Consider the following 23,426-nt stretch of genomic DNA (forward strand, 5'->3'; position numbering starts at 1 on the left):
AGATGCTACTGTGGTGCCTTCAGTGTTTCGTCGGGTGAAGTCAGTACAATCGACTTTAACACAATGAAAGACACAGTAGCTTGTGTGTTCAGTTGTGCATTTATGAAACGCCTAAGGTGTACTTAGTGTTTGTGCTAATGAACACTAATTTTGTAAGGGATTTCAAGAAGTTATATGATCTAAGCTTCTCACTCCAGGCAAATGACGAAACATTCAACACAGATGGTTCGTTTTCCTTTTTTAATTTTTCAAAGATGTGTAGGAATTAAGATTCTCCAACCTTCCTTGTTAAACCAGGGTCTGGTGGATGTTCAATAAATATTCACTGACTTTATTGCAAATTTTAATCACCTTTTTAGTCAAGATCTTCCTTTTGCAAAATGTGTTTTTCTTGCTGGAGTTTGAACCTGTTTGGGGCCAGCGGGGTGTGCTTTGTACGGCCGGGGCCTGCGCTCTACCCTCCAAATCCTCAGGTGAGCATTGCAGGCGGAGGCCACAGCGTGCAAGGAATCAGGGTGAAACGAGACACCGTGGTACCATCTGGGAGCTCTAAATAGTGCCGTAAGGCTGGGGGAGAGTGGAGGAAAGGATGGGGAATGAGGGGAGAGTGATGCTGTGTGCCAGTGGCAGACTCTTCTGTGCCGTGCTAAGGTTTTTGGATTTTATGCTGAAGTTTGCCAAGAGCCGTTGAAAGGTTTCAGCGAGGGAGGTGTTCCGCCATGTTTGGAATGTGCACAGGCTCCTGTGGGCATACAGTAAGGTCTTCTGAGAAAGTCTAAAGCAATCACCCTTTTTTCCTTTAGAATGAAGGTTGCAAGATACGCTGTGGAATCAGTGGCAAAATGTTATTCATTTGCTCTGGAAATGCGTGCAAAAATTATGGCAGTGTTTACCATTTGAATGGCAGAGGAAGGATGAATTCCTGACGTTGGGAGTATTAAACATTGAAATGGATTGCCAAGAGAGGCTCTGAAGCATATTTTTCTCCAAGGCTTTAAAAAGAGGCTGGTCCCTTATTTGTTTGGATGGGTAGAGATGCTCCTTTCTTTATTTCCTTTTTTTTTTTTTTCTGGGTGAGGAAGATTCGCCTGAGCTAACATCTGTTGCCAATCTTCCTCTTTGTATGTGAGCCCCCATGACAGCGTGGCTGCTGACAGACAAGTGGTGTAGGTCTGCGCCCCAGAACCAAGCCCAGGCCGCAGCAGCAGAAGGCACCAAACTCACCACCGGGCCGCTGGGCCAGCTGAGATGCCCCTTTCTAAAGGTGGTTGGCCTGCTGAACCTTGTGTGTTTTTCTGTGTTGTATATGGTTAATCATATAGGATTCCTCAGTTATGGTTAATAATTTGAAATATCTGTCTCCAAATTTTCTATCGACAGTTTGTGACAGATGTCTTCTTGGTGGAGATATATAAAGAATTGCTTCTGTAAATTGTTGAAAACACTGTAGGCCAGTGCTGCACAGTAGCCTTTGTGCACTGATGGAAAGCTCTGTAGCGCAGGCATGGCTCGTGGAACATTTGAAATACGGCTACCTGATCGAAGAACTAAATTTTAAAATGTAATTTTCATTTAAAGACCACTGAACTTTATTTTCAGGTGAGAATGCCAATGAAATGTAATTTTAACCTTTCTTTTTTCATTTAGAAAAGAGTATTGGTTTCTTCATTGTTCTTTCTCTTTCTGAAGCTCCACCCTATTCCATTTCCTGATTATTTTGCTTTTTCTATCCTGACAGTACCATACTGTATAGGTAAAACAGTTCATTTTCTTTATTTTAACTCAAATTGATAATTCAAAGGAAATTGCATTTGCTAGCTATTTGTCCTTTGATAAAGTTATTTTGAGTTGTTTTCTTAGGAAATTCTTAATCTCCCTTCCTCTTTTTTTTTTTTTTTAAAGATTGGCACCTGAGCTAACAATTGTTGCCAGTCTTCTCTTTTTTTTTTTCTTTTGCTCTTTCTCCCCAAACCCCTCCCAGTACATAGTTGTGTATTTTAGTTGTGGGTCCTTCTAGTTGTGGTCCCCTCCTCTTTTAAGGGAGAAAAATATCGCTCAGTTATCTGCTATCACACCACTTACCTGAATTTTAAGTCCTCTTTTTGACAATGCACTAACTTATAAATGAAATTTAGTTTCCTAAATGTTTGGTTTTAAAGGGAAAGATAAAATGATACAGATGAATATCCAAGTCTGTGTTATGTCTGATAAAAGAGATGAAAATAAGTAGATGAATTAGAGTTTATGGTATTCATGCACACGCACACGCGTGTGCACACACAGGTTATTCTTGGTTTGTTGTTCTTGCCGTTCAATTTTAGCCAGAGCTTAAAAAAAGGTCCAAAATTCTGACTTGAAAATTAGTTCTTGTCCCCTTCATCAGCCTTCTTTTTCTTGACAGAGTTTACTAATGATGATTATAGTGCTTTTTGTACCCAGAGTGGAAAGGGCCGTCCTGTTCTTGGGGCCAGGAAAACCCTTGGCCTGCAGGAGGAGCCTGTCCGGCGGAGGCTGAGGAAGGCAGTCAGTCGTGCTCACTGTTGCTGCATCCGTTTACTGAAAAGGGAGGCTGATGGGATGAAACATAGAACTGTCCAAGAAAAGGTTTTTTTGTTCAGCTCAATCTTTTTCATTTTCTTAAGAGATGAAAGAATTGCCTTCTTTCTTACTGGATATTTATCAGTTATAATTTGACAGTCTGTGTTTGAATAAATGAAAGACTTCTCTACAGAAACCCTTGGCTGCCATGACATAATAGACCCCTTGGTGTGTTCTCTGTGATTTTCTCCTCCGTTGAGGACTGTCAGTTTTTTCTGGGCTTTTGTGGTTGAAGCAAGAGAGTGTGTACTGATGGATTTATTGTTACGGTGGTATCTTGGTATCCTTCCCTTTCAATGTAAACGCGTTTATTTCAGAGTAAACTGAGACATTGTGTTTGGGTGTCGTGAGGTGTGCGGTGTCCAGCTCACCCTCCCTTGCCGTTGCTCCAGCGCCGTGCACCTGCATAGCTCCTGCTGCTGCTGCTGCCGCTGCCCCGAGGTCAGTCGTTCCTACTGGCAGCTGAGGCCTGCCTGGCAGGTCCCCTGGCTGCTGAAGAAAAATACATTTATTAGCCCCTGCTTCTCTCAGAGTTGCTATAAAATATTTAATGGCTAGTGACAAAAATGGAACTGATTATCATAGTAGTAAAACTTACCTGCTGTTCACCCACCTGAGTGTTTAATGGAATCACAGGTTTTATGGAGAACATTAAAGGCCTTCTGATTCTTGGGACTAGATATTACGATGGATGTGTTTCGTAGAAATACTTTTAGATAAATGTAAATCAAGCATTTTCCAAGAAATTTCTTAAAATGTAATGTTTTAAAAGTGAGTCTGCTGAAGTTAACCTTTTCCTGAAGATGAGGCTCTGTCTAGGTACCTGATGTGATGTGGTACTTTTTGTAGTCTTGAAGTTAGATTCCCCTTAGGGTTCAGTGGCGTCAGCCCTGCAGGTGTGTACGGTACACCTGTGTGTCTCCAGATGTGGAATTACGCGGTGCCTGACGCCGTATCCTGGGAGGTCCAGCGCGGCCCGCCTCTCCTCCGGGAACGAACATGAGCATTTCTTTTCTTGCGTTGTTTGCATTGAAGGGCCTGTGGTGCAAAATAATGTATTTTAAAGACTAGAAGGACATTTAGCTCAAGGATATGGTCCTGCTTTGAGAGGCACACGGGCAACAAGAGCCCATATGAAGAAACTGAAGAGGTACACGTCGTGTCTCTTGTCACTCCATGTCATGCACTCATTGAAAAGAATGTCGGGAGGAATCACCACATTATCAAAATTATTTTCCTTGAGATAGTGGAAGGTAAAAGAGCATTTATGAATGATGGAACTCAGTTATCATGATTCATTTTTATTGACTGATCATAAGCATTTAACTCGTTCTTTTGACCAGGCGTATACAGAAGAACGGAGTGATAAAAATGTCACGGCAGGAAGGGAACCTGGAGGCGCAGCCTGTGCTCCACCCTTGTTTTGTACGTGAGGAAAACCGATGCCCTGGATGGTGACGTGATTCGTCTAAGGTTCCAGAGAGGAGTCTTGTAAACCAATAACTTTCAGTATTTAAAGTGAAGAAATTGAGCGTTTTGGAACATTGCACAAGGAAATTGGTTTGGCCAGTTTCCTTTCTCCTCTTTAAGAAAACCAAGAATGGTTATTTTAAATGATACCATAACTGTTCTTTATCTCTGCCCCAGCCCAAGCATGGGAGAAATGACTTAAATGCCTTGCGCTTTACAGTGCATTCTCCTGCTCACTATTAGTTTAATTCTATAAAAAATCCTCGTAGAAGTATAGTGTAGATGGTTCCAGTTCCACTTTATGGGTAAGAAAACCAGTATGTTTATGATTTAACAAAGTCACTTACCAGTTAGTGGTCGAGGTGCTCCCCAAGCCACCGTTTGCAGCTCTGACCCCTGAGCCTCAGAGCACGTTGCCTGAGTAACGAGGCGTCCTGAGTCAGGGCGCGTGCGGTTAATAAGAGCGTGTGCCCTTCATGACTTTCTCGGGTCCCATCAGTGCGTAAGCATCAAGAAGGCAGAGAGATTAGAAGGCCAGCCTTGCCCATAAATAAGAGCAAACAAACTGGCGTACGTGGGCAAATTCATGCTTTTGCCATCTTCTACCCTTTTCTTGCCCATCCTGGTCTGACATATGGGTTTTAACCCCGGGTGTTTTCTATCTGAAGAGAATTATGCAATCCCTTAGGCAGAGGCGCAGTGTTTAAACGTAAATGTGACTCTGACCCTCTGCGATCACGGACTGGCTTCCTTCAGGTACTAGCAGCCTTTTCAGGAGATGGTGAGAAATGTCGTCAGTGCAGTCGATGCAGATACCAAGAATGAAACTTCTCCATTTTAGTTGCTGTTTAATGTATTTTGTTAGGCACTGTTAAGTTGTCGTATTTTGTTCAGTTAATAGTTAAAAACTTTGAACAATAAAAGGAGAAGCCAGTGGAAAGTTTAGCTTTTTTTTTTGCCCTATGTGTGGCACTTAGATGATTCTTAGAGCTGTGTGAGCGTTATTGGCACCTTGATGATCAGTGACGTACTTAAGAAGGGTCATCATCATTTACTATGTCTCTTCGTCCTCTTCTGCATCTTTCTTTGATGTCCGACGTTCCCTGAGTCTGGACCGATTTTCAGGCACTCTTTCAGTTGGTCCTCATAGCAATATAATCTCTGTTTTACTGATGGATTGGAGATAACTTAGCCAAAGTCACAGAGCTTATCAGTTTAAAAAGTGCCTCCTTGGGGAAAACAGGATTGAAAGAAAAACACAACCCACCAACTGGCAAAAAATATTTGCAAGTCATATATTCGACAAAGGGTTAATCTCCATACTATATAAAGAACTCACACAGCTCAACAATGAAAAATCAAACAACCCGATCAAAAAATGGGCAGGGGATATGAATAGATATTTCTCCAAAGAAGATAGACAGATGGCCAATAGGCACAAGAAAAGATGCTCATCATCCCTGATCATCAGGGAAATGCAAATCAAAACCACACTATCATCTTACACCCATTAGAATGGCTAAAATAACTAAGACAAAAAATAACAAATGTTGGAGAGATTGTATAGAAAAAGGAACCCTCATACACTGCTGGTGGGAATGCAAAGCGGTGCAGCCACTATGGAAAACACTATGGAGATTTCTCAAAAAATTAAAAATAGAAATACCATATGACCCAGCCACCCCACTCCTGGGTGTCTATCCAAAGAACTTGAAATCAGCAATTCAAAGAGACTCATGCACCTCTGTGTTCATTGCAGCATTATTCACAATAGCCAAGGCGTGGAAGCAACCCAAGTGCCCGTTGACTGATGACTGGATAAAGAAGATGTGGTGTATATATATATATATATATATATATATATATATATATATATAATGGAATACTACTCAGCCATAAAAAGGGTAAAATGGTCCACTCACAACAACATGCATGGACCTTGAGGGTATTATGTTAAGCAAAATAAGCCAGACAGAGAAAGATGATCTCTGTATGACTCCACTCATAGGTGGAAGATAAACAAACATGTAGACAAAGAGAACAGATTAGTGGTTACCACAGGAACGGGGGTGGGGTAGGGGGTGGACACAAAGGGTGAAGTGGTGCACCTACAATATGACTGACAAACAATAATGTACAACTGAAATTTCACAAGGTTGTAACTATCATAATCTTAATAAAAAATAAAATAGGAAAAACAAGTGCCTCCTTGGGGCCAGCCCAGTGGCATAGTGGTTAGGTTTGGTGCGCTCTGCTTCGTTGGCCTGGGTTTGCGGGTTTGGATCCCAGGTGTGGACCTACACTGCTTGTAAAGCCATGGTGTGGCAGTGTCCCACATACAAAATAGAGGAAGATTGCCACAGATGTTCGCTCAGTGACAATCTTTTGCAAGCAAAAGGAGGAAGATTGGCAACAGATGTTAGCTCAGGGCCAGTCTTCCTCACCAAAAAAAGAAAAGTGCCTGTTTTTACAACAGAATGCATTTGCTCTTCATCTGTGGAGAAAAATGGCTAATGGCAGGAAGGAGGACTTCAGTGATATTAAAGGAAAGAACAGCCTGTGAACACCCAGCCTTCTGCTGTGACTAGCAGCCCGTGGAGACATAGGTTTGATTCCCTGTTCCCGGGGTACCACAAGTAGCGGAGCCCTCCATTTTTCTCTGCAAAATGTTGAATTTGAATGCCCAGTGGGGAGGCGCAGGCCCACCCCAGGAGGACCAAGACCATGTTTACCCTGTGTGTTTTAGTGCCGTGTGGTCACCTACCCGATTCGTGAGGTGTTTGAGCCACGAGCTCACGTGAAAAGGGAGAAGCTCCCTTTGTCTGGAGACGTCGCTCATGAGCAGGTTTCGGTCTCGTGCAGTCCCCTTTCCTGACAGTTCTCGGCAGGTGAAAGATTGCTGTCCCTAACCAGCCGCCTCTCGAAATTGGTGAAGTTTATAGTTGTCTTCAGTGTTGAGTGTCTGGCTCTGAAATACATAGATGTGCTTGCTAGGAAAGGTGTCTCTCTCTGCCCGGTGAAGAAGTTGGGATGGATGCTTAAGAACTAAAAGTGGTCCATCTCGGTTTCTTTGTTGGTCTCTCCCTCGTCCCAACGCTGGCCCTCCCTCAGGCTCCCTGAGCCGGCTCTGTTGCTCTTCTCGCCCGCGTGCTCTCTGAAGATGGTCGCATTTGTTGCGGTGCTGCTGAGGACCATCTGTGTGTGATGACCCCAGGTTGACACCTCCAGCTCTCCATTCTGAGCTACGGACATTGTATCTGCTGCCCCCTTCACATTGCTACCTGAATGTCTGTTGAAACCTCAACGTTTGCCAGCCCTGAACCAAGCTCACTGTCTCGTTTACCCCTCCTGCTTGTGCTGACAGGTTATATGGCCGGTCTGGGTTTCACTTCTCTGTCTTGTCAAATGTAGTTGTAGGGGGAGGGAGAGAGAATAAACAAGCTTTTTGGTTTATGGCTGCCTTTAGGGGTTCTGGGTCAATGACAGAAATCATGCGGTGTATGACCTGCCTCTGAGGGTGTAAATGAGCTTCCTACAGATCTTTGAAAGAAAGGAGAAGGCGACAGGAAACTTTGTGAGGTCTGTACCGGGATCGCGGACGTTCCGTCGTCTCAGCCCAGCAGACAGGATGCTTGCCTGTGTGTATCTGTTCCCGTCAAGCGTTTCTTTGCAGCGGCTGCTGGAGCCACCGTCTCTCTGACGGACTTCTTGCTCATGTTACTTCTCGACCGCCAGGCTCTGCAATGGCGGGGCCCCCTGTGGCTGGGAACAGCCCTTCTGTCTTCTGTCGCTCTGCTCCTTTTACCTTAAATAAGTGCAAGTTCATGCCTTTCCCTGGACCCAGAAGCCTCGGCATCGCCTTCTCTCCTCGTCTTTCCTCTCAGTCCTCTTCTGCTTGGCCGCTGACTCAGTTGCTTCCTTTGCAGAAGTCCTGCCCAAGTCTGGCTGCTCCGCTCCCGCCCTGCTGCGCTGCTGTGGCTGGGCCCGTCCCGCCCGGACCTGCGCTGCTCGCTCTCCCCTGCGTGCCGCCAGCCTCCCCTCCACCTGGGCCCACCTCTGGGGTGGGATCCCTGGAGACTCCTTCTTCGATGGAGCTTGAGAAGCTCTTTCGCAGTCTGCTGCTCCTGCCGTCCTCTGTCTTTTCACTCTCTCATCCTCCCCACAGCCTCTTCCCTGGGCGTGGACCCTGCTGTCCGGACGCGCCTGCCCCCAGAGCTGCCCCTGTGGGGATGCCCTCCCACGCCTGTGCCGGGAGCCAGCCGTCGCCCCCTGCACTGGGAGAGGCGGCGGGGTTCTGTCTTCGTGTTCCTGCTCCTAGCACGTCTTCTGGCCCATAGAGGACACACAGATGTTTATCTGAATAAAATTTTTTTATTTTTTTCCCAGGTGGTGTGGAAATTTTCTCTAAGAAAAAATTATTTTTGTCTTTTGTATTAGACAATATTGGAAAGCATCTTCTTGTTTTACTCTCTTCTGAAAAGCTCTAAATGTTCTTTCTGTAGCTGTTTGACCCTGTCTGCCTGTGCTCAGAAACCGTAAGGGACCCACTGCTTTCAGTGGGGTCTCCAGCAGTTTCTTTCTGCTGATACTCTTTCCTTCTAGAAGCTCCTCCCTGATGTGTGAACTGCCTATGAGCCGTGAGCTTGGAGGCACACCCAGTTAATGAATGGCAGAATCGAGACGCGCCTCGGCTCCCTGTTAGTCCAGGGCTCTTTCCCCTGCATCTGGCTGATGCCAGCGGCCAGGATACTAGGCAGAGCCCCCTGGATTGGGCTGAGAATATTTTGTTTATGCCGGTTCTCATATTTAAATTTAGGTGATCTGCTTAACAGCTGGTATTTATTAATGTGCTATAATTTAGAGATGCTCTTTATAACTTAAATTGAAAATTTTGCAACTTTCCTCAAATTTAGAGTTTATTGAAATTTTCAGTTTTGTTCACAGCCCTAAATGTACCATTTATTGTTTAAGGTTGTTTTGCAAGTGCCTTTAGGATTTTAATGTTAATCTTGCCACCTGTGCTCCCATATCCGGTTGCTCAACTCCAAAATGACTCATCTAGACTTGGAGAATTAAGATTAGGCTGTAGAGAGGTCCAGGCCTTTGAAGCCTTGGCCGCACCTTCTACCAGACTAAGTAGAGTCCTGAAGTAGAATTACACGTTTGAAATGCGACGTCCTTGGCAAGCTTTGAGCCTTCGTAGCTTTCTGTTCCTAGGTTCAGTTTATAGCTGTCGTCAAGCCAAAGGTTTCTCTTAAGGCTTGGAGAGTCTGCTGGCCCTAAGACTCGTTGGTGAGCCCGGGTGGCTGTTCATTTGGCTGCTGCAGACCAGCCTAGGCTCTCTCTTGAGTGGATTAGAGCTGAAAATAGATGATTCATTTTGGGTTGGCAAAGCACAAGCTTGGGATTGTTTTTTGTTACTTGTTTCAGATTGCACTTTGTGTGTGTGCCTCTGAGTAGATCTTTGTGTCTACGATAGACCCTAATAATGGCTACTTTGCTTTACTTGCTATGTGGTTTTATCTACAACTCGTCCTCCCCCTGTAAAGTTCCAGCCCCTCCTCACAAGCAGGCAGAGAAGAGGGGGATGTACGTCAGATAACTTAGAGCTCAGAGATGGAGGGGTCGTCTGAGACCGTGATGTTCATTTCATAGGTGAAGTAGCAGACCCAGAAATGTTGCCCGTCATCAACCAGATGATAATGGCACAAGATGGACGTGACAGTGTGCAGTATTTAATTTTTTATTAAAAAATAAATCAAACTTGATTTGGTCCCCGGGTTTGGAGTCAGGTTACCATTGCGCAGGGTATGGCTTACTGTTGACAGTGGCCCTGGTGACATTTGCTTGGGGGAAGCTTTCCTTGTGGTGTCTTTCAGCTTTTGCAGTGCTCTGTGTGAGAGAGGTGGTAGAAAGAGTGACTGACGATAATGGAAATCCTTGAGTCGTCTGGTCGTTTTGCTGGGCGAGATGCTGCTGGGGCGTGTGAAGGAGGAAGCGGAGAGTTGCAGTGGTAACAAAAGATTACCTCTGACTTGGTCGTCATCCTGCACGGAAGCCCTGTTTCCTGTAAAGGACGGGATCATCTTGTGATGAAAGCTGTACAGAATTTTGGAACTGAAAGCAGCGTGGTATTTTGGAAAGAGTAAATGGGCTTTGGATCCGTGGACCAGAAGCTAAATCCTGGAAAGCTACCTAACTTGTCTTAGTTTTCCTCATCTTTAAAATAAAGATGGCCATGCCCACCTCACGTGGAGGGAAGGAGATAGTGTACATAAAATGGATGCTCGAGAGTTGGTGGGTGGTCTTGTTTATGAGGGGACCTTGGGGCAGAGAAATAACCACATCCTCTGGAGTCAGGCCAGATCTTCGAAGGAGCTCGTCACTGAATTGCTTGTTTTACCTCGGGCCAGTGGGTGACCGTCCCTGGGCCCCAGTTTCTATATCTGTATAGAGCAGATATAGTAGCGTGTACCAGCTGGGTAATCGTGGAATTTAACTGAGAGAAGGTACATAAAGGATCCAGGAGAAGATAACCGTTCAGTAGACGGTCTCGGAGCTGATAGATGCTGCGGAGAAGGAATGTCTAAATTTAGCCCCACGTCCTGTTCTGTACCTCAATTTGTCACCATCTAATTTTGGTATCAGAATTAGAGTTCTTCAGAAGCAAAATTACAAGAAAGAAGTTTATATCCCTTCCTTACCATATAATCTCTTTTGAAAAAGTTAATTTATTTTGTATTCTGACACCATTTCCGTGCTTTCACGTAGAGTTCTTGCGTCTCGTTGCCTTTACACCCTTCCCTCCAATTTGGCAAAATGGTTCTTGAATATTCTTTAAGGCAAACACACAGAATGATGGTAAAGCACTGCAGGCTGTGAACTGGAATAGTGCTGCCAAAGGGTACTTTAATTAAGTATCTTCAACGCTTAGGTAAATATTCGGTAAATAAACATATCTGGTAAAAAAATAGTAAATAAACATTTTGGTAAATACCAGGTAAATACTTTCATTGTGGTGATTAAAGGCCTACAATGAATCAAGAGCATATTTGAAGTACAACGTATGTGAAAAAATGTATTTTAAAAATTGCCGTTTTAAAGCACTATTCTTTCTCATCACCCAGAAATCTTTCCATTTTTAGAGACAAGTGCGGTTCAAAGGTCAGCTGTTAGTTCACCCTGTACTTTCTGAAACTATGGTCTATTTTTAGGCTTTTAAAGTTAAAAAATTTTTTTCCTTCTTGCTTCCCTTCCTCTCTCCCTCCGTCCCTGCCTGTTTGTAGTTTCCGCCCAGGATTTACGTGTAGAGCGCTTTATGAACCCCACGTAACGTAGGGCCGCACTGATCTTTGTACGTCGTCTGTGTTCTTGGACCTCAGCTTAAAGAAATGTTTTAAAGTATGTTCATACCCTACTGCTTCCGGATAAAATGTGAGTATTTCACTATCGCTCCAAAAAAGGATAAAAATAAGCTTACAGAAAGTTTACTTTTGACCTTTTGGGCTGTGCCCCATGTACTTAATCTAGAGATTGATTTTATCGCACTGTCGTGGAGTGGGGACGGGCGATGGGCGGGTTCCTGCTCCCCCTTGAGAGAAGAGGCAGGGGGTGGGCTAGCCTGTAGGGAGGACCACCGCTGACGAGGGCGGAAAGCCAAGAGTGAAGGCGCGACAAAGCGACATCCTAGTTTAAGGGGGAGAGAAAATTAAGCTCGGGGGCTCTGGCTTGCTTGTGTTTGTCAGCCACGTATCGTTGCTTTAATCTGTTCGTGCTCTGATTTTCCATACCTCTGGTTTTTCCCTTGTTGCTTTGTACCGTCCGGTACTCTTCCTGCACCCGGTCTGTCGAACTAGATGTTATGAATTCTGCCTTTATTTTTCACTGTCATCCCGTCACATCCGGTCAGTTCTCACTCAGGAGTATGTTTGAAACAACATATTTTGATGTTCGGCTATTTTCCCCCTTCAGACTTCTTACGGGCTCTGACCCACTTACAGGGGGGAAAAACCCAAAAAGATGTATTATTTTGGGTGTGAAGAACTGGATGTACTGCTTCACTGGTGCCTTATAATTCAGGGAAAAAGTCCTTTGTTCTCGATATGTTTTTTGTAGAGTGACTTCCTGTACAAAGACAAATTGTATCAATTTTTTTTCTGACTAAGAAGGAAGGAGTGATGTCTATATTTTGTACTTTTCGATGCTAATTATATTGTAGCTTTTTGTTTAAGAAGTTTTCCTTAAAATTTTGGATTGGTTAGGACTTAGAAATGTTTATCTTCTTGTTCCTCTTTTTGCTACTGATGAAGATAAATCATGCTAGGTAAGAAGGATTTATAATTCATAGCCTCTTCTGATCAGTGGGACTGTTTCCAAAGTAGGGAATCCTGGCAGTAGGCTGAACTGTGCAGGGGTGTCGGGCATTTCTACGCTTGGTCTGCCAGGGATCGCCCCAACTGATGGACGTTTTCTTCACTTACTGAGAGGGGAGGGAGGGAAGGAAGCCCGTTTACACTGGGAAGCGTGGTGGGTGATGAGTTACGTGGTCACGTGGCTTAATGATTTAGTAGCTCTCCAGTGTGGCTCCTGCGTCCATGCTTTCTTCTCTGGGGTCACAATGTCTCTTTTGGCAAAAAGCTTGGAAAGACGTGCTCCAGAATGGTTGTGGTTATTTCTGTCTAGGTGGTGGAATTAGAAATGATGTTACTTTCTTCATTTTACTTCTACTTTCTAACTTTCTGCTAAAGGAAATGATTTTGTTATTAAAACAACTAAGCAAATTTTCAAAAGTTAATTTTAACAAAAATAAGATAGAGACTGTGTAATGGTGAAGCCTGTCAATGAGGCTTCTGCGTTCCAAGCAGTGCAGCCTGACTGTGGCTGTTTTTACTAGAAATGCAGTTATTGGAATGATTGAAGTAGGTGATGGGCACAGAAAAGCTGGGGGACAGCTGGAGAGGCAGCCGCCACCATCAGGCCTCTGCATCAGTCTTGGGACATCATGGCTCCTGGACACGCCCTGCCACTCCAGCTGGCCCCCTCCCACCGTGGTGGTGCTGCTGTGGCCTTGAGCGACTCCTTCCAAGTGGGAGTGTTCCACAGGCAGTGGGGGCCTGGGCCTGGGCCTGGGCCTCCAGGGAGCAGGGACAGACCACATCTCCTGCTCCAGGCGTGGGTGGCAGCGCTTTATGGTGTCTCCTGTCTGAACTTCTCTTACATCTGTCCACGCCCAAGGGACGAGCATAATAACAATAAATAATAATAATGATAATAATAATAGTAGTAGTAGCAGCAGTAATAGCAGTGTCTTGAAAGGGAATCTGCCTTGGCTTCAGAATGATTGTTGATCGCCTCTGGTTGGAGTCCCAAGTAATGTTGCTGCTGTGTCCCCTGTGTGATTCAGCCCTTACTTAGAAGCTCTCGTCATTTGTCTGGCTGGTGGAGAACAGAATAGTTACTTTGATAGAGAGATTGATTTAGATCCATGCCTTGCCTTTAACTCTGGGTTGTTTTGCCCATGAGTTGTGTCCAACGTAATAATGCTGTAAGCTATCTGAGTGCTTTAATTGTCAGAATGTGCCGCTGCAGTTATTGGCTGTTCATAAATATTTAAATGCTTTCCCCTAAATCAGTCCCAGACTTACATGTTTATAATGAACCTAAAACCAAGCAGCAGAAATAGAAATATCGTGTGTTAATTGCTCTGGACGTGCTTCCTTTGGTTCTTTACATTTGGCCTGTGGCTTTAATAGAGCACCCAAGTGTCTCCTGTCTGGCGGTAGACACCATCTGTGTGACAGCTCCTGGCTTATCAGAGTCTGGGGATTCAAGTCCTTAATCGTGTATGATGGTTACAGCAAAAGCTCTGTGGCCTCTTTTAAGTCTGTTTTGCATTTTTCTAGTCAGAAGTTGAATGTGAGATTTAAGAGGTATTTAGAGTTCCTTCTGAGATGAAGACTTCCTGGGCTCCAGAAGAATCGTCAGCTTAGACAATTCGCTCCTCTGAACTTTCAGTTGTTTTAGTCAGGAAGATCTGTTTGATGAACAAGAATATTCGCAAATTCTCCTCCTAAGAATTAGAACCTTTAATTGATCTGAGTAAACGCGTGTGTGCTTTTCAGAATGTGCCGAGTAGATTGCATAATTTAGCGGATCTTTTATTAGTAGACTTCCAGTTGGGCGTGGGAATATGTAGGATGTTATGACAAATAATATTTGTTAGGTTTTCTATTCTAATTTTTTCCTTTAAGTTTTAGAATTAAAAAACCATTTTGGCAGCCCACAGGATGGTATTTCAGAAAGTCACACACCTTTTCAAAGCAAATTTGATCAAAAACATAAAGTTTGTGGTTTTTTGAGAGTTGTTTCTGTTTGGTGCTGAAATGTCTTGGGTTTCTGGTAGTTTCTCAGAAAGCTGGTGGTGCCTGGTGTTCTGGCTGCTCTCCGGGCCCAGGGCCTGTCTTGGCACCAACCTGAACGTGTGGTATCACCTACTGTAATTTAAGGAGAATCCTCAAACCAGCGTCCGTCTCTGCAGAGACGTTATGTCAGATTCTGCGTCTTCTGCATCTGGGAAACAGAGTTCCCAAACTGCTTTCTGATTCTCCCTCTGCATTTGTGGAGGTGGTTCATTTGGCTCTTTTCAGCTATTTATTTATAGCTTCTTAATAAAAATCTTGAAGCGACTCATCTTAATTGCTTAAATTTGGTATTTCACACCTGGTGCCCGTAAAGTCTTTTCTTGGCTCCTGTTGCTGATCTGTTATGGTGCATTGGCTTGCCCTCATCTCCTTTCCCTCTCTCTGGCAAGCAAACTATGCATCATTATTGTAAGCAGTATTATATTAGGGGAAGACGTTTGGTTTATGTGTCAAAAATTTTGGCTTTTTTAATCTTGGACCTGTAGTTTATTAGCTGCGTGTTCTGGCCCTGTTTTCTCTCTTACAGCTCCCTGTATCAGGAGAAATCACATTGTTTTTCAGTGAATCAGCCACCTGTAAATTAACATACCTTTATTTTATGTACCACTAAGAAAGAAAATTCACTGCCTGTTAAACTAAGATAGAACCTTGATTGCAAAATGCATCTTACTCTCAGAAATGATAAATGTGAAGAATCTACATCTCAGATCAATGGAATATGTTTATGTGAAAGCTCCACTCTCCATATTCTGTCAGTGATGGTCTGGAAACCACCGGTCTCGTAATATCACTTCCTTGTTGAAGTTGCTCAGTGGCTCTCCGTGGCCTGAGGATAAGAGCGAAACCCCGAGCCTGACGGACGAGGTGTAGTGCAGTCTGGATGCAGGTGCGGTGTCTGCTCCTGCAGCATCCACGCCTCCTGGGAACTGCGACTTCTCAGACTCTACCCCCTTCCTGCGGAATCAGGAACTTAGGGGGAGATCCCTGCAATCTGTGTTCTAACAAGCTCTTCAGGAGATGCTGCCGTATGCCTCAGTCGAGGAACCAGGGATGGAGGGCAAACCTGTTTTAAGTTGTTTGGTTCCGTCCTCTACTGTGCGTGAGGTTAATACAGAAGGACGGTGACTGCTAGACTGTGAGGGGCGCACCCTCGTCCCCCGCAGAAAGAGCAGAGCATCGCACAGCGCCTCTCGTGGTCCGGGAACTGTTTCAGTGCCTTCACTTTGGATCGCAGAGAATTCTTTGTGCTGACATATTACACGTTGAAATGATTTCAGTCAGTGCTTGGTTTCAGCTACTTTGAAGGTTCGCTAGTGGAAGTCGTGAAGAAGGCAGAGGCATTTTAACACTGATTTTCTAATTATTCCTCACAGTTACAACTGTTGACTGCCTTTCTAAGGCCTTTTATTTTATTTTTTTTATTTTTCATTTTTTTGAGGAAGGTTTGCCCTAACATCTGCCGCCAATCCTCTTTTTGCTGAGGAAGACTGGCCCTGAGCTAACATCTGTGCCCATCTTCCTCTACTTTATATGCGGGATCCTGCCACAGCATGGCTTGACGAGTGGTGTGTAGGTCTGCACCCGGCATCCAAACCGGCGAACCCTGGGCCACCAAAGCAGAATGTGCGAACTTAGCCGTTGTGCCACCAGGCTGGCCCCTCTAAGGCCTTTTAAAGAGCACATGAGAAAGCAAACAGTAAGCGATTGTGATGTGGAAATCGTGGGAGTGTGAGGGAGTGTGTAAAATCAGATGGAGAAGCCAGCTGGCCCGAGGGCCTGGTGTCTCTGACGTGGGGAGCAGTCACAGCAGTGGTATCATGTATCCTTAAGTAAAGACAGCAGCAGCGACAGCGCATCTCAGACAACAAAGAAATGAGGGGGCTGTCTTTGGAATACTGACTGGAGACTGAAGAAGTGGCTTTGCCGATGAGTCCAGTGATGACAAAGAGGCATGTGAAGCATTTGAGTAAATGTGCTTCCTGAGAGTGTGAAAAACAATCTTTGAAAATAATATTCTATAACATGTGAATTTAAATATATACACTTAAGTTAAAAATTTAAATATTATAAGTAAGCATTTTACTGTTTCATTTCTATACCTAAAAATTCACCAAAAATTTGGGGGCAGCAGTTGCCAAAGAATTTTTGTAGTTTCCCAGAAACTCCATTATCCCCTCTGCCTGGAGCGGTCTGCCTCCCCCTCCTCGTGGGGCTCTTGTTTTCCTGGCACATAGGAAGCGTCAGTAAATGCTTGTTATTCAGTTTTGTCCTCAGCACATCTTAGGGACCCAGGATATATTTCTTAAATGAGGTAAAGGGATTTTCTCTCATTTAGACCCCTTTACTATGGATAGATCAAAAACTAATAGTAATCCATAGAGGAAATATTAGCATATGTTTCAAAATCTTATTTACTAACTAATATATTTGCATTGTTTCAAACAGTATTTGGTTCATTCTATCCCGTTAAAAAAAAACTACCTACAATCTCGCATTCCAGTGGCGACTACTGGTATATATCTTTGCCGTCGTCTTGTCTATTTTTTAATTCTTACGTAACTGAATTTACTAAAATGCAGTCTCATTTACCTGACTATAACTGGAATTGGAAAAGTTTTCTTAGTGTGAATCTTTTAAATAGGGATCTAAATTTCACATAAACAGTGAAAAAGGTTTAACTGGGCCTCATCTTGGTATAAGAATAGCTATAAATTATTAAAATTAAATTAGTTTTATCTTTTACTTAACAGTGTTTGTCATTGTTGCGTCTGTAAGCTGGTTCCTAGAATGAACAAAGAATGATTCAAACGTTGTTTGTGGTGTAATATTCCCCCCCAACAAAGTCTATTTTTAACTTCATATTTGAATTTTACAGGAGTTGTTAAGAGGGCTTTATCTTGCGGAAGTGGTTGAGAGCTTCATCTCCTTTTCCTCTCATCTCCCCTGGTTCTTTCATATTCAGGGTGCTCTCTTTTGAGGAACCTGTTACTGTGGTGTCTTTGTTGATCTTCTGTAGTTGTTAGTCGCTCGTCCAGGTTCTCATTTGTCAGTGTCTTGGTCTGTTATTAAAGTCAACATCTGTTTTGTCACCATGAAACGTTGCCTATGTTAAGTTTTATTGAATTGTGTCTGCATTCCATTGTCAAATGCTTCGTTTCAGTGAAAGAGTGACTGATAATTGATCTGTGCCTCCATCAAACAGATTTATGTCTTTTTTTTTTTTAAGTAGAGAGATACTTGAATAGGATCTAATTTCATGACTGGTCAGTTCATTTGTGAATGCTTTTGTGTTATTTACTTCCTTTTGCAACGTCATCACTTCAGAGACTTAGAGTACAAGTGTTTGAATAACAGTCTTTTAAAGGCAATTTTTTTTTTTTTTTTTTGCTGAGGAAGATTAGCCCTAAGCTAATAACATCTATTGCCAATCATCTTCTTCTTTTGCTTGAGGAAGATTAGCCCTGAGCTAACATCTGTGCTAGTCTTCCTCTATTTTGTATGTGGGTCACCACCACAGCATGGCTGACAAGTGGTGTAGGTCTGCGCCTGGATCCAAACCTGTGAACTTGGGCCGGTGAAGCAGAGTGCTCTGAGCCCAACCATTACACCACAAAGCCAGCCCCTAAATACAGTTTTTTACATTGCCATTTTTGCTTTAATGTTGTACTACAGACTTTTTGTAAACTTCGCTTTAAAAATAAATTTTATTTTTTAATGAATTCAGGAATATTAGATTCATAGGGTCCCATAATATGTTTGCTGCTATGAACAATGATTCTTGATCATCATCGCATGCTTTTTTTTAGCTGAACAATATTTGGATGTTTTCCATGGATAAGTTCCCAAGGAAAGATCACAAGAGAGGGCAATTTTAGAGTGTTGATACATACATTGCCCAGTCATTTTAGCAGTTTACCTTCATCAGCAGTGTATGAGGGCCCATTTCACTACACCTTTATATGTATGGTTGTTTTCATAAACTGAAACAAACGTGAACAGTACATCAAGGGCTTCTCATTGGTCTGTATGCCTTTCATAGGAAAATAAATCCGCTCTCTGGGTAAGTCTTTTTAGCATCCTGTGTTGCTCTGCCCATCTTGCTTCAGTGTGCCAGATGATTCCTAAAGCACTCGTGGGTCTGTCATTTCCTGAGTCCCCATTTGCTGCTTACTCGCTTCTGTGCCGATTTCAGGGCCTGACGGCGATGGTCTTCAGCATCCATGTCCGCCATCTTGGTAGCTGGGTTTGTTCTGTCCCATGGATGCTGTGCTGTCCCCAGCTGGAGCGCCGCTGTTTGCCTTTGCTCGAGTTACTGCTGCCTTTGCTCGGAGTGCTCCAGCCTCCATCTCTGTCAGTCTCACACGTCCTTCAAGGCTCATCTTTGTCTTCAAGTGTCTTTGTCTTTCATTAAAGGATTCCGTGGTTTGGTCACTCTCATCCTCAGATTGAGCCCCACAGCGTCCGCCTGCAGACCGTGTTCATTACTGCTTCAGTGTCTTAAGGCTAGAAGGGGGACTGAGTCTCCTTTACAGAATGCCCTCCCCACTTCCGCCTGGATTCTGCCTGTCCATCAGGACCCAGTTCAATCCCTTAAGCCCTCAGCACCTTCCTGGTCACTAGGTCCTCCTCCTTTTCATCAGAACCACTTAGTTCTTCAGTGGAAAGCTTGTGCAGTTTTCGCCGTGGTTCATGGCCTATATCCCTGGGACAGTGCCTCTGCTTTGCTCTTCTGTTAGCACTCTTACTTGACAGTGTATTCCAGTCTTTTTGCTCTGTATGTGGTTGCTCGACATCCCCCTGCGCTTAGCCCAAGTGCTGTAGTTGGATCGGACCAGGACTTTTTCCTGTTCTGTGATCATGGAACCTGACTCGAGAATTTTCTCCCTGTGCTCCCTCTCCATCTGTAGGGGGTAGTGTGGCATGAGAAGGAGAGAAATTTCTCCGCGGTAGCAAAGATTAAGGCTATATGTTTGACATAACAATGGGATATCTAGATGCCTAGATTTTTGTATGTTAGCACAAAAAGGGTGGTCCTTTAAAGCAACAGTGTTCCTTCAAATTTGGGGGTGTTTTTATATGCTAGCTTTCTTGTGCTGAACTCGCCACAATTTTCTTGTTCTCTTGGGTACCAGCTTTTTAAACAACTGTTGGTGGGCTGGTGTCGTTCCAGCTTCAGTTCCACAGTGAAAAGGCAATAAAGAGACTGCTACTTTTGTGAGCAGTAGTTACCGTTAATACAGCAGAAACTAAAATGTTTTTCTGTAAACTACAATGTTTCTACATGAAAGTGACATATGACTGTATATATTAGCTTAACTCAAAGTAAACATATAAAAGGATGCTTTGGCATCATTTCTACATCTTTACTTTGGGCTCATTGTTATATGTCTAAAGAACTTTACTGCATCTTTCTTATTCCCTCTAGTATCCAGATACTGGAATGTCAGAAATTTCTGTTCAAAACATTTTTGAAGAGAGATATTTTCAGAAAGTTAATGTGCTTTGCAGCCTCGATGGAAATTTTCTAAATGTGATTCAAAAGGTCTAAATCCACGCACTAAACTTTTCTAGTAACAGCTGGTTAACTTGCCACGTATGGTGAGCTGCACCCATTTCTTTGAATCACTTCTCCCACATCCACTTGGATATTGATCTTGGCTCCCTTTCATTTTTGTTATTAAAACCTTCTTAAAAACAGTAGGTTAAAAATAGTTTGTGGACATGGACATTCACCCTTGTCAGTTACTCCCTGTTCCTCTGGGGTCAAGGTAGGTTGTGAGATGTTTGCTCTGCTTTTTTTTTTTTCCAATGATATTTTTAAAAATGAAAAAGCAAAAGTATTTCTTTGGTCTCTCAGACTATTTTGTGTTAGTACAAGGCATTGCGTTTTCTGTATAATTGAGCACAGTAAAGTACACCATATTTGCTCACTTAATTCTTACCTCTTTCCCCCACGGAATGCACAGCATGGAAGAGGAAATTACATTACTGTATTTTTAATGCCCTTAGTATATTTTACCTCCTTTACAGAAGAACTGTGGCAGAATAAATACATTAAAATCTAACATGTTTTTCCTTAATATATTCTGTGCTTAAAAACTACTGTTTAGAGTTACTGGTTCAATTAGTGGCAATAAAGTTCTAGATACAAATTTCCCTTTAACCAGCAAAGGGAGTTCCTCTGGTCTGTGGGATACGCTGTTTGTCTGTCTGTCTGTTTTGGCAGCAAATGGGGTATAAGAGTGACTTCAGAGGAAAGGTGGGTGGGAGGATGGGCTTGGTATGGTTGACTGGGGCTCGAGGCTGGTTGAACACTCTTGCTGGACTCGTCCTTGAAGTGGCTCTGGCTCCCCCAGTGACCAGGCCTAGATCAGGTAGGCCTCAGTTTTCTGTTGGGTAAACTAGATGATGATAATGTCCATCATAGAGCTGTAAGGAGGGTTTAACGAGTGAAATATGTAAAGGCTTAGGACAACACCTCACGTTCGTTTAGTCTCAGTTGTTATTATTCCACTTAATACTTTTTAGAAAAATTGATTGTTTTCTTTCCTATACAGAAGCTTTTTAGTTTGGTATAATCCCACTTGTCTATTTTTGTTTTTATTACCTGAGCTTTGGGTGTCATATGCATGAAACCATTGCCGAGACCAGTGTTATGAACATTTTCCCTTATGTTTTTTTCTAGGAGGTTTGTAGTTTCACATCTTACTTTTAATTCTTTCATCCATTTTGGGTTGATTTTTGTGGACGATGTAATGTAAGGGTCCAGTTGCATTCTTTTGCACGTGGAGATCCAGTTTTCCCAAGACCATTTGTTCAAGAGACTACCCTATAAAAATAACTTGTGTTATTTTTTTGTACTGGTGGTTTGGCCTCCGGAGTTCATGTGCTTTCTGGTAGCTGCCTGGAACAGGAAGTGGAGAAATAGGTGAACATGTTGTTTTTTCCTTGCAGACGTTTGTGAATGTAGTAAGAAATAGGTAAAGTTCTTGAGGACCCCTGAGGGTGCAGTAAGTAGATCTGAACGGGAGGTGAAGAAAGAGGTATGATGTGTCATGGGGCTGAGTTGTGAAAAGAATTCTGGATTTTGAGGCACAGTAAATTTGGCTTTTGAAGTTGTAAGAATAGGAATAGTGGCATTGTTGAAAGAGGTGGGAACTTTTAAACATTGCGAGGGGACCTCAGGATCTTTGGGGGTGTCGAGGAATCTGAGACAGAGTCAGAATTCTTCCAAATTCATGATCAAGTGTTTCTGAAAAACTTTCTTTTCTCTTTGAAGCCGAAGTATGAACTTGGAGCCCAAGGGCAGAAGAACAGCAAAGGAGGGGCTGTGCATCTCTAGCGTTCGTTCAGGTGGTGGAACTCCTCAGTCTCACGTCGTCATCGTTGATGGCCTGTCACTGCTTTGTTCTCCCCAGACGTGGTGTCTTTGCCCCTTGAACTGTCCGTGGACGGGCTGTAAACTAACAGGATGCTTTCCTCTGGGGGCCATCTTCACTCTTGGGGACGTGGATGCTGGGAGGCAGAGGCCTCTTGTCCCCGGCAGTCAAGCCTTGAGATGATGCCCGGTGAAATCCTGGGCTCAGATCCTCCTTGGTTTTTGTCAGGGCATCCTGGCTCATTGTGTGACTCGCATGGTTTGGCTGGTAGCCCCATTTCTCCCCTTATTAAGCCTAAAGGGACCAATGCAAGCTGAATAGGAAATTGATAAGCTATGCGTTTTAATTTTACTTAAAAATGTGTGTACATAACATCTTTGAGATATAATTCACATAGCATATAGTTCACCCATTTAGAGTACAAGTCACTGGTTTGGTGTATGTTCACAGAGGTGTGTAACCAGCACTACAGTCAGTGTTAGAACATTTTCATTACCCTAGAAAGACATCCTGTACCCTTTAGCAGTCAGTCCCCATTTCTCATCAGTCTCCCAGGCCTAGGCAAGCAGTCATCTGCTTTTTCTATATGAATTTGCCTATTTTTGGACATTTTGTATAAATGGAACCCTACAATATGTTGTCTGATCACGGGCTTCTTTGATTTACCATAATGTTTTCAAGGTGCATCCAGATTGTAGCATCTATCAGTACTTGATTCTTCTTTACTGCTAAATGATACTCCATTGTATATATATGCTACATTTTGTTTATCGGTTCATGAACTGATGGGCATTTGGGTTGTTTCTACTTTTTGGCTATTTCAAACAATGCTGCTCTATGAATATTCATGTGCAGATATTTGAGTGAACATATGTTTCCATTTCTGTTGGGTATATGTTTAAAAGTGAGTTTGCTGGGTCATATAGTAATTGTTGTGTTTAACCTTTTATAGACACGGCCAGAGTATTTTCTGAAGCTGCCGTGCCCTTTTACATTCCACATACAATGTAAGAGATTTCCAGTTTCTCCACATCCTTGCTACCGCTTATTATTATCTTTTTTTATTATAGCCATCCTTTTGGGTGTGAAGTGGTATCTCACTGTGGCTTTTGTTTTTCTGTTGCTGATGGCTAGTGATGTTGAGAATCGTTACTTACCGTCATGTGCTTGTTGGCCATTTGTGTATCGTCTTTAGAGAAATGTCTAAGATCCTTTGCTCAATTTTAAATTGAGTCATTTATCTTTTTTATTACTGAGTGGTAAGAATTCTTTATTTGCTTTCAGTTATTGGGTTTGGGAGTTAGATGCCTCTGATTCTGGGGGAAAGGACCAGGCAGCATGAACAGTCCCACTTCTCAGTACTAAGGTGTTTCCAGTAATGTAACACAGAGGAAGGGCAGAGGAAGCCAGAGGCGAGAAATGATTTACTCCTGAGCGTGGAGGAAAGAAGTCACAGCTCTCTTACCCTTATATCCCAATCACCATTTTTTTTTATTTAGCCCAGAACTTGAAAAAATAAAAAGGCTTTCTTTTTAAGGGGGAGGTCTTTGCTGCTGGT

General features: G+C 43.2%; 1 protein-coding gene across 15 annotated transcripts in view; it reads left to right on the forward strand.

Annotated features, from left to right (window-relative positions):
* Positions 1 to 23,426, forward strand: part of SRPK2 (SRSF protein kinase 2) — a 222,277-nt gene that overhangs the window by 98,820 nt on the left and 100,031 nt on the right. Inside the window, exon 1 of one of the 15 annotated variants that reach the window (XM_070505456.1) lies at positions 7,481 to 7,647. The exons of 12 other annotated variants lie outside the window; for them this stretch is intronic. In XM_070505456.1, the coding sequence (XP_070361557.1) occupies positions 7,592 to 7,647 (56 nt within the window). In that variant the 5' untranslated portion in view covers positions 7,481 to 7,591. Of the gene's footprint in view, positions 1 to 7,480; positions 7,648 to 11,336; positions 11,503 to 12,252; positions 12,392 to 23,426 lie in introns of those variants that run through there. 2 more of the 15 variants (XM_014831831.3, XM_070505461.1) reach the window with 2 other exon arrangements.

The sequence above is a fragment of the Equus asinus genome, chromosome 1 (genome assembly GCF_041296235.1).
Source record: "Equus asinus isolate D_3611 breed Donkey chromosome 1, EquAss-T2T_v2, whole genome shotgun sequence".
In the NCBI taxonomy this organism is placed as follows: domain Eukaryota; kingdom Metazoa; phylum Chordata; class Mammalia; order Perissodactyla; family Equidae; genus Equus; species Equus asinus.